Below are 12306 nucleotides of genomic sequence, written 5' to 3' on the forward strand. Positions count from 1 at the left end.
ATGGTACATTCATTGTATCAGTGATGGTATTTGCAGTTAACTGTAACTAACATAAATAAAAAAGTACACAAGAATTTGAATTTATTCATATTATCTCCTTAAGTTGGCTTCTTTGAGCCCAGGTTCCCTACCTCAGATTGTTCGGTGGAGCATCCTCTATTCCCCGTTAAATTTTTGCATACTCTTACAGAAACACCCTGTAAATGGATCATATGTAACTACAGATTACTTGCTGTTATACTCTGAATACAGGAATGTAAGGGCATAATATACTGATGACATTCTCTTTTACTGGAGTTATTGTGTGCTTATTCCATTTCAACTGTCACTTAGTATTCATCCCCAAAAAGTTTGTCAGTGTATTTTTCCCCATTTTGAAGTTTATGCGTTTAGTTATCTGTTAGTTCATTGCTGGATTATTGCATGTTGACCAATTGTAAACATCCTTAAGGGTTCTGTTTGCCTTCTCTGCTAGGACTTTAGAAGTTTTATGTGTGATTATAGTGTTGCTATCATCAAGGGAATTTTCACTACATGTCTAAATCATTATGTGGAAGGTCACTGCTATACTCTGAATTTGCCAGTTTTGATACATTTGTTCTTTTTAGTGTAAGATTACTACAGACTTCCTTTCATTTTCTCATGAAACAAAATCGATTATTTTACTGTGTCTGCATTTGTAAGCAGATGCCATTTGGCCTTTCTTTCCATTTATTGCCTTCTTTAGAGAACATAGCAGTCTGCTTCAATCTACACAGAGGGGACAATTAAGTCATGAGATACTTCCTAATACTGTGTTGGACATCCTTTTGCCTGGCATAGTGCAGCAGCTTGACATGACATGGACTTGAACAATTTTTTGGAAGTCCCCTGCAGAAATATTGAGCCATACTGCCTTTCTAGCTGTCCATAATTGCAGAAGTGTTGCCGGTGCAGGATTTTGCATACAAAGTCGCCTCTCAACTATCTCCCATAAATGTCCAATGGAATTCATGTTGGGTGATCTGGGTGGCCAAATCATTTGCCTGAATTGTCCAGAATATTTTTCAAACCAATTGTTAACAGTTGTGGCCCAGTGACATTGTGCATAGTCATGCATAACAATTCCTTCATTCTTTGGGAACATGAAGTCCATGAATGTCTGCAAATGGTCTCCAAGTAGCTGAACATAACCATTTCCAGTCAGTGATCAGAGGACCCAGTCCATTCCATGTAAATGAAGCCCACACCATTATGGAGCCACCACCAGCGTGCACAGTGCCTTGCTGACAGCTTGGGTCCATGGCTTTGTGTGGTCTGCATCACACTTTTATCAGCTCTTACCAACTGAAATTTGGAATCATCTGATCAGGCCATGGTTTTCCGGATGTAGGGTCCATCCAATATGGTCACAAGCCCAGGAGAGGCGATGCGGGTGATGTTATGCTGTAAGCAAAGGCACTCACATTGGTCATCTGCAGCCATAGCCCATTAATGCCAAATTTCACCACACTGTCCTAATGGATGTGTTTATCGTATGTCCCACATTGATTTCTGCTGTTATTTCACACAGTGTTGCCCTTCTGTTAGCACTGAAAACTCTACGCTAACACCACTGTCTCGGTTGTTAAGTGAAGACTGTCGGGTACTGTGTTATCCATGATGAGAGGTAATGCCTGAAATTTGTTTTTCTCACAACACTCTTGACACTGTGGTCCTCAGAATATTGAATTCCCTAACGATCTCCGAAATGGAATGTCCCATGCGTCTAACACCAACTGCCATTCTGTGTTCAAAGTCTGTTGATTTCTGTCACATGACTATAATCACATTGTAAACCTTTTCACATGAATCACCTGGGCACGTATGACAGCTCTGCTAATGCATTGCCCTTTTATACCTTGTGTGTGCAAACTACCACCATATGTGTATGTACATATCGCTATCCCATGATGTTTGTCACCTCAGTGCAAGTTATTACTTTCTGAAACACACACACACACACACACACACACACACACACACACACACACACACACACACACACAGAGAGAGAGAGAGAGAGAGAGAGAGAGAGAGAGAGAGAGAGAGTCTTTCATGCCTGAAATTTTTAAAATGTTTTATGTCATTGATATCAACATGGTGTTATTCAGTGTATTTAAAACAGTTTATCATTTCTCTCTTCATCAGTTACATACCCCTTGGACTTAACTAAAACCAGGCTGCAAATACAAGGGGAAAAGGCAGCAGCGGCAGCAGCAGCAGGGAACGGAAATTTAAATGTAAGTGGCTATATGCAATATTTTAGAACGTACAGTATACTGCTACATTTATTTATAGGTTTCCTTTGAGGTTTAAAAATGTAGATTATGTTGCATATGCTTGGAATGTTCACTAAAGAGAAATCACCTAGAATAGTATGCAAGTCCATAAGATATGTTTGATGTATGAAATTGTTAAACTATTTGTAGAAATTCTGGCGTTCAGATTTTTAAAAAAATTAATAGAGTTCAGCAATCTTCTTGCCATGATTGTGAAAACATTTCCGCTGCGGCAGTTCTTTCATTGCACAAAAGCCTGAATAGTCAGCATGTGCTATTTCTTGAGATTATGCCATATTATGTGAGCTTGCCTAGTGGCATGCTTGCCACTAGATTTTGTCAATACTAAGAGGAAAATTTACGTCACCCATGTCAGCATAATTTTTCCAGTTTCAGAGTAACATACTTTCCTTCATTATTAAAGGTGAGCCAATCCATTTCCATTACTAACTTCTCTCTTTCATTGCCAAGTTGGAATGTTAAAACAAGCATTTATTGATTGCAAGATGCTGAAAAACTCCATTTTGCTATTTTACCATTCCCATAATTGGCTTCACACATTTGTTTTATTTCTCTTTCTGAGCAAGAGACTCCTTAAGGACCATTCCAGACCAATACTTTTATGCTTGAAATTAATTCATGGAATTCAACATGACTGTAATATGTATAGATGTACTACCTAAAGTGACAAGTGAAAATTTGTACCAGGCGAGGACTCGAACCCGAATTTCCTGCTTGTTGCAAGTGGTCGCCTTACCACTTAGGCTATCCAAACATTCTCCATGGACTGAGCCAAACTTTTGTATGTCACACAGCTATCCATTTCTTCCCATAGATTATTAATGAAGATAAATTAATACAAGTTTTTAGATTTTTACAATTTCTTGAAATTTTCCAAAAAAATATCTGAATATCAAGATTCAGGTTTAGCTCTGTTAGTTGTGTGGCAAGTAGCAATATTTGTTATGAAGCTGCATGAGAAGTAATAATGAACTGTTGATAGGTTTCAGTATTTAATGTAAAAATATTTTCCGCGAAAAATACAAATGAAATTGAATACATATTAATACATATTAATAACAGGTTAAACAGGGGCTCTGTAGTGTTTCTGAGGATGAAGTAGCTTTTTCAGTGCAACAGCTTCCTTACTAATTTACTCAACTAAATCTAGATGGCAAAAGTGCAAATGACATTAAGTAGTATAGTGATAGATTATTGTTAACAGACCAATACAGGTGAAGTTTCTTTTATGTCACTGTCAGGGCTGGTTGAAGAACATTTTCCCAGACAAGCTACATATCATTTGTCTCTCTGATACCTCGCTCACTCATTCAGACATTATTTCTCTTTCCTTATTCTCTTGATAATAAAAATAAGTCTAAATCAAGTGACTGTGGAAACAGATTTTTCTTTTAAAATACGTACTATATAGATATTCCTCTGCAACAAATAGATTTCTGAACCTTATTCCAATGATAAATATTAAAATTATAAAAAATCATTTTCTTTTAAAGAAATTCCTTAGCGCCATAAAAGCTCTAAATAAAAACAGAAAGAACTAGATCTGTTGTATTATTATACCTTGAAACTGGGCACCTATTAAATGGAATGGAAAGAATGAGTACATAAAATTTCTGATACTTTTTTAGTTTACCAATAGAAATTTTTAATTCTATAGTTTATTCATTGATTCACTATTGACTGAAAAAAGGAGGTCAGAAACATGACATGACAGTGCTGAATCATTCACCACAAGGTTTAACAAATGAGACTCACACGCAAACAAAATGCTGGAGGATTAGTGTCTTTAATTATTTTTTGAACTGACATATTTTCCCATTCATATCTGAACTGTTATCATATTCTTGGTCTCATATGTTTTTCAAATGAATCTGCTATCTTATCAACTCATTTAAGAGAATTGTGATTAAACATTCACCACTAGTTTCTGTAATTAGATTAAATGTTCTTGGATACTTAATTTTTAATGAGGCTCTACCCGGACAAAACAAATGGCCATTGACATTTGTTCTGTGAGATTCACATCAGGAGTACAATCTAATCTAAATGGTAACCCTTAATAAGTGTTGATAACAGAATGATGAATTCATTTCGCATGACTTTACTGAGATACTGAACATTTGTTTCATGAGACAGTACTCATCTATTTTCTTTACAGAGAATATCTGTTCTTCCTAGCAATGCAGACTCCTGTGCCCACAGGAACTGTTTTTGGCACATCAGCCTTTTAATATGAAGGACATTCAATAAGTAATGTAACATACATTTTTTCTTGGCCATTTGGATTTAAAAAAATTGTGATTTTGTTTGCGACATCCTTGAACATTCCTGTGTCATCTCATATATTCCCAGTGACTCCAAGTAGATGGCATTGTTATAAGCAGTCTTCATAATGGAATCTGCAACTATGGTGCATTCCAAGCAAAAAGCAGATATGGAATAAGATGAAAGAAGGAAAATGTACACCAATTTGCTTGCTCATTATGAAGCCGATGCTGATCATTTCTTGCCAAACAGTGTCACTGGCAATGAAATATGGATTCACTACTTTGAGACTGAAACAAACTGGCAGACCATGGAATGTCAACACACATGTCCTTTGAGAAGCAGTTCAAAACAGCACACTCAAGTGTAAAGTTATGGCTACAATCTCCTGGGACTCAAAAGGGATCATTCTGTTCGATGTCGTCCCTCATGGTCAAATGACCAACTATGAATTCTATTGTGAGACTCATAGGAAATTGGAAAAACAATTACAATGTGTTCATGGTCACAAAAATGCAAACAATTTCCACTTCTCCATGATAACCCAAGGCCACACACCAAGCCAGCACAAAAGGAGATCAAAAGAGCACAAAATTTCGGTGGGCTGTTCTTCCACATCGGTCCTACAGCACAGATCTCGCAACATCAAACTTCCATCTCTTTGGCCCACTGAAGAATGGATTCCATGGGGAGCACTGTCACAATGATGGGAAAATTGTTGCTGCACATGAGCTTGGTTGAGATGGTTGCTTGTAGAATGGTGCATAAAGGCGCATGGGCTCTTACATTATGGTGGATGAAGGCTACAGAACTGAACAGAAACTACACTGATAAATAACCAAAGAACTGGGGAACAATTTAGTGTGTTTAAATCATAAATAAAACCACCCTGCTTTGACAAAAAAGGGGTTTTGTGAATTATTGAATGACACTCATACTTCATATTGGTGTTGAGTCTCAGGCTGAATGAGTCTCTGATTTGCGTCACCAAGCATTTGTCAGGACATAAATGCAAGCATAACTCTCAACATGTTAGTATACATTAATATGGTTTGAATTTTTTGTGTTGGACTAGAATTCCAGATATGTTTTTCAAGTCTGTAAGCCATAACATATCTGCAGGTGAGATAGTATCGGCATTAAAAAGTTTCTAATAAAAGGAATCAAATTTTTTAAACAGAATAAATGAGCCATTCTTTGTGGATCTCTCTTTTGCTAGACAATTTTCATTTGTAGTTTGCAAGAGTAAATCTTCTCCTTCTTTTATTAACAGGGAAGTAACATCAGTTATTTGGCTATGGCTCTTTGTACAAGAGCATGATGCGTGTTATTAGTTGTTTTATCTTATCATTACCCACAGTCAGCAAATCAGTTAAAAATGTTTGAGGAAAATGGCCATTCCTGCAATCAAAATTCAGTTTTAAAAGTGTTAAATAAACTGATAAGGTGTTCTTATCCCTACTGTACAGGTGAAAAGTTGATAATCATGCACAACTGGAAAGTGTGGGAGCAAGAAAATCAGGAAGTCTGTACTTTTTGATCCTTCTAGATATGGCTATGCTATGACATGTCTTGAAAAAAAAATTCAAGCCCAATTAGATGGAAACTTAATCAAAAAGTTTACATTTCAAATACATTTATACTAACTAGGAGTATATTTGATGCTGAACTCAATTGAAGCTTTTAAGCATATATTCAGAATTATCTCACAAATGACTTGTTTGCAGGGTCATTTTTACTAGAGGGTATTGCATTTGCTTCTGTCATTGTATACCTCCAATCATGTCAGTTTTTGCTGCTAATTATGATACACACTGTAAATCTTGCACTTATGCATCTGTGGTGCTCCTTTCAGCTTGTCTCCCTAAGCAGCTGCTTGGGTTACTTGGGCCTTAAAGTGCCCATGGTCTTTGTCTTTCATTATTATATACCTTGATTCATTCCATATCCTTGAAGGTTCTCTTTCTCAGCAGGATCTGTGGAACATGATGAATGGACGGATGGATGGAAGGAAGCTAGATAGCTAGATAAACAAATTTAGAAAATATAGCACTTTGATTAAAGATATTTCAATTTTTTTCTTTAAAAAAATAATATTTGATACCTATGTGCTTGAATATGGGGACTGACACTGTGCTTGCATCATGCAAGACATATTCTGGTATTTACACTACTTGTAGCAAATGGGCAAGCTTTATAAAAGCCCCTCATAAACAATTATGTCAGAATAATATGACTCTAGCTTCAGAAGGATTTTTTCAGATTTACCAGTCACATCCACCAAATATAACAGGATGTACATCCAGAAATGGAATATTACATAAATCTTGCTGCTTGAAATTCAAATTTCTGGTGATACATTCAATGCAAACATAATTAAGAATTAAAATTCGCCCACAAAGGAAACAGCATTTGAACCTTTGGCTGTTTAATGGTTGTTTTTTGTGAGTGTTATGTGTCTTGGCAATTGCAATGATTAAAATTCCAAGATTAGTTATAGTACATTTCACAAACAATCATGACTACGATCATCATCATCATTTAAGACTGATTATGCCTTTCAGCGTTCAGTCTGGAGCATAGTCCCCCTTATAAAATTCCTCCATGATCCCCTGTTCAGTGCTAACATTGGTGCCTCTTCTGATGTTAAGCCTGTTACTTCAAAATCATTCTTAACTGATGCCAGGTACCTTCTCCTTGGTCTACCCCGACTCATCCTACCCTCTACTGCTGAACCCACGAGTCTCTTGGGTAACCTTGCTTCTCCCATGCATGTAACATGACCCCACCATCTAAGCCTGTTCACCCTGACTGCTACATCTATAGAGTTCATTCCCAGTTTTTCTTTGATTTCCTCATTGTGGACACCCTCCTGCCATTGTTCCCATTTACTAGTACCTGCAATCATCCTAGCTACTTTCATATCCGTAACCTCAACCTTATTGATAAAGTAACCTGAGCCCACCTGGCTTTTGCTCCCATACCACAAAGTTGGACGAAAGATTGAACGGTGCACAGATAACTTAGTCTTGGTACTGACTTCCTTCTTGCAGAAGAGAGTAGATCGTAGCTGAGCGCTCACTGCATTAGCTTTGCTACACCTCGCTTCCTGTTCTTTCACTATGTTGCCATCCTGTGAGAATATGCATCCTAAGTACTTGTTCTAACCTGTTCTAACTTTGTTCCTCCTATATGGCACACAATCCATTTATATCTCTTTCCCACTGTTATTACTTTCATTTTGGAGATGCTAATCTTCATACCATAATCCTTACATTTCTGATCTAGCTCTAAAATATTACTTTGCAAACTTTCAATCAAATCTGCTATCACAACTAAGTCATCCACATATGCGAGACTGCTTATTTTGTGTTCACATATCTTAATCTTACCCAGCCAGTCTATTGTTTTCAACATATGGTCCATAAATAATATGAACAACAGTGGAGACAGGTTGCAGCCTTGTCTTACCCCTGAAACTACTCTGAACCATGAACTCAATTTACCGTCAACTTTAACTGCTGCCTGACTATCTTTATAAAGACCTTTAATTGCTTGCAAAAGTTTGCCTCCTATTCCATAATCTCATAGAACAGACAATAACTTCCTCCTAGGAACCTGGTCATACGCCTTTTCTAGATCTATAAAGCATAGATACAATTCCCTGTTCCACTCATAACATTTCTCCATTATTTGCCATAAGCTAAAGATCTGGTCCTGACAACCTCTAAGAGGCCTAAACCCACACTGATTTTCATCCAATTTGTCCTCAACTTATACTTGCACTTTCCTTTCATTAATACCTGAGAAGATTTTACCCAAAATGCTGATCAAAGAGATACCTCTGTAGTTGTTACAATCTTTTCTGTTTTCATGTTTAAAGATTGGTGTGATTACTGCTTTCGTCCAGTCTGATGGAACCTGTCCTGACTCCCACACCATTTCAATTATCCTGTGTAGCCATTTAAGACCTGACATTCCACTGTATTTGATGACTTCCGACTTAATTTCATCCACCCCAGCCGCTTTATTGCACTGCAATCTATTGACCATTTTCTCCACTTCCTCAAATGTGATCCTATTTCCATCATCATTCCTATCTCATTGTACATTGAAATGACTATAGTGTTAGAAAATTTTTGACTTACAGTTATTCTTGGGAATACTAAGCACAAAGGAAGAATTATCTCACTGCATGTCAGATGGTAAATCTGAATCTTTTTTTCCTTCCTTGAGACTAAATAGCAGTGGCAGTGCAAGTAATAGTAACAGATACGTGTTGCCACAACTGTAATAAGATAGCAATCACAGACTACCATTAGATATATCTGAGTCATTGTAATTTTTAAATGCTGTTGATTTTTGCAAGTCAAGGCATGTTGAGAATGATATAACAGCACGCATCCCTCTGTGTTAAGTTGGCCTCATCGGATTACAAGTTGTACTACTAGAGAAAGCAGTATTGACCTTATTGTCAAAAACATCTGATGTATATCGCATTGATAAATTGTTTATCTCTCTGACAGCAGAATAGTAAAATTTGTATCACATTAACAATTAGGAAATTTGCATTATGCATGGACATTTGTGATACAAAATGGTCTGAATACTTGAAAGACTGGTCATCCTCAGTTTGTACCGAATGCCTGTTAGTGGTCCTTCAAAGATTTGAAAAAGATCTATTAAAAAAGAAAATCGATATGTGGAGAGTGGAAATTGAAAAGGTTCTGTTTTTTTTTTTCACTAAAGGTACTTTCAGTGCTATTTTGGTCTCAGTACTCTGTTGCATGTCCCTAGATTTGATTCAGGTGCCAAACCATGGAGGAAGTCTTTAAAACATGTGTTAGTAGATGGTGCATAATCTTTGTGCCAAGCTGTGCTTCTCTCTAAAGTGCCAAAATCTGAAAGATGCGACAACTAATTTTTCCTGACCACAGCTGTACCAATTAAAAACTTAATGCTGTATTTCTGTACTTGTGTTGTCACAAATAAAATGTGTTACCTCAGTGTTAATGGCACTTGTAACAAAAAATTTGTAACTACTATTTTATCAAAATAAGACAGTTTTGAGACTGTGACTGTGTAAAAAATAAAAGTTGATTCCTGCAGGCACAGAAACAGCAACCAGCCACTGTTAATAATGCTGTTTACTTGCACAAGTAATGCCTCTATTGGTTTCGAGCTGACAGGGTCATCTTCAGACGACTGTTCATGTGAATATTGCTGTCATTGTTGTTTACATTAGTCACTGAAAAAAAAGCCAACAACTACTGGTAAAAATGCTATTTGTATTATTAAGAGTAGCTGGGTGTTGTTTCCTTCTTTAGAAGAATTATCTTGTAAAAACTTCCTTATTACACAGAAACACTCGGTCTCTTGGTATGGCTGTTAGAACATTCTTAATAAAGTATTTTCTAATTTGTCATATTATTTTTTCCATGATGGTCTCAGGATACCTTCTCAGTTTATTGGATACAAATAAGTTATGTACAATTATTTTTTTATTCTCCTGCACATATATAGCTTTTGAACTTGGAAGAACTTTGTAAGAAGGCTTTCAGATCTAGTTCTGTTGAATGTTTATGATGTCAATCTCCACTTGAGAAACAATATAATCAAGCTGCAGTCAGTAGTATATAACCAGTTCTCTTTGCCAAGCTTTTCTGCTGTACTGAAATATGCCTGATATTTAGAGAATCACCCACCACAATTTGCGAATCCTGCTGGATTATGTTTTATACTGTGTTGTCCGTTGTATGTATTATGTGAGATTTGGCACCCAGAACCTTTCAATTTTCATTCTTCATATGTCCTTGAACCAGGAAGTAAATTAGAGGATAAGCAGAGAAACCAACAGACAGAGTTGCTAGGATACAAATACTGGTACCTGGTCAGCTGTGTTACACTGTGGGCATCTGTGTTGCAAAGTCTGCAAGATATACTGAGTGTCCAAAAACAAATAGTGGAAAAGACACCACCAGCATTTTCAGTCATGTAAGAAAAGACCCACTAATCAACACTGTCTAACCAGCTGAAAGATGATCTGTTTTTACTTTTACACGTCCATGAAGATTGATATCAACCATCCCACAAAAGCCTAGTTATAAAGTTTTGATAACCAGAATTTACTAAGGAATGTAGGAATATACTATAACCCCTACATATTGCCTGTATAGAGCCTGCAAAGACAAGCTTGAACTAAATAAGTAAACACAAAGGCATTTAAGCTTTGATTCTTCCCGTGCTTCATACACAAATGGAATGAGAAGAAGCCGTAGTATATGGTACATGAAGTAACATCTGCCATGCACTTCATAATGGTATGCAGAGCTACAGCTAGCCCACGAACACCATTCACAGTGGAGATACATCGTTGTTGGTGCATTGATTTTTCAGAACAGTAAACAAACAACTTGAAATAAGATTTCTGATTCTCTTTTGATTTCTTGGTCTGTTATGCTAGAAGAATTCAAGTTCCCATTGCCTGACACACATTAACATAACTTCTATTAAAGACGGTAATACGGACATCAAAGTAAATATATTACAAGCAAAAGATAGTCATATCAGATAACAAAATAAAGACAATATGGGATATAGTGAAGGAGGACACCGGTAGAACCAGACATGAAGAGGGGCAAATAGCATTAAGAGTAAATGATACATTGGTGACAGATGTGTATAGTGTTCCAGAACTTTTTAACAAACATTTTATAACTGTTACTGAAAAGTTGGGGTTGTCTGGTTCTGTAGATGCTGCCATGGGATACCTCAGACTAGACATTTCAAGTAACTTCCATAATATGAATTTCACCGTCACCACCCCAGCAGAAGTAATGTCCATCATAAAATCTTGAAAATTGAAAACATCTAGTGGGTATGATGGAAATATCAACAAAGTTAATTAAAGAATGTGATTCTGAGTTAAGTAACATATTAAGCTATGCACATGAAAAGGGAAAAAAGATGAGTCTGAATGCTTCTGTGAAGAACCACAGAAGACTCTGAGTAAATACAGTGCTACTGATCAGATTATTATGATGGGTGATTTCAATGCCAGAATAGGAAATATACCAGTAACAAACATTATAGGTCCGTTTGGAGAACCAATATGTAATGAAAATGGAAAATTACTAAGAGATTTTGCCACTTACAACAATTTAAATATCACAAATTCACTTTTTAAGAAAAAGATTATACACAAGTATACTTGGGCCAGCAGAGGTCTTAGATCAATAATTGACTAAATCTTAGTAAATGAGAATCTAGTGGGCCAAGTAAGGGATACAAGAGTGTATAGTGGACAAGATATAGGATCAGATCATTTCTTACTTATCTCCAGAATAGATCTTTTTACAAAATGGAAGAAAATAACTAAACAGGTAACAAACCAACAAGATCAAAGTGGTTATAAGGTATACTTTCTTGAAGAGGACAGTATCAGACACCTGTACCAAAGGAGATTAAATGAAGAACTAGCAAACTTACGAACTAAAGACAATATAGAAGAAGAATGGCATACTCTAAAGAATATTGTATGCAGAGCAGCAGGAGAAGCTCTTGGTAAAAAGAAAAGAATACAGAAAAGAAGAGGCCTAAAAATTTGGAATGAGGATACAATTAAAGCTGTCAAAGAAAAACAGGATGCATATATAAAACACTTATGCAACCCCACTCTTGAGAACAAACAATACTATAAGGAGAAAAGAAATAACGCTAA

General features: G+C 36.4%; 1 protein-coding gene across 1 annotated transcript in view; it reads left to right on the forward strand.

Moving 5' to 3' along the window:
* LOC124775948 (mitochondrial uncoupling protein 4) overlaps positions 1–12306 on the forward strand; it is a 408284-nt gene that overhangs the window by 217587 nt on the left and 178391 nt on the right. Inside the window, exon 3 of the mRNA XM_047250792.1 lies at positions 2170–2261. Within this exon, the coding sequence (XP_047106748.1) occupies positions 2170–2261 (92 nt within the window). The remainder of the gene's footprint in view (positions 1–2169; positions 2262–12306) is intronic.

Source organism: Schistocerca piceifrons, chromosome 2 (assembly GCF_021461385.2).
Source record: "Schistocerca piceifrons isolate TAMUIC-IGC-003096 chromosome 2, iqSchPice1.1, whole genome shotgun sequence".
Lineage (NCBI taxonomy): Eukaryota > Metazoa > Arthropoda > Insecta > Orthoptera > Acrididae > Schistocerca > Schistocerca piceifrons.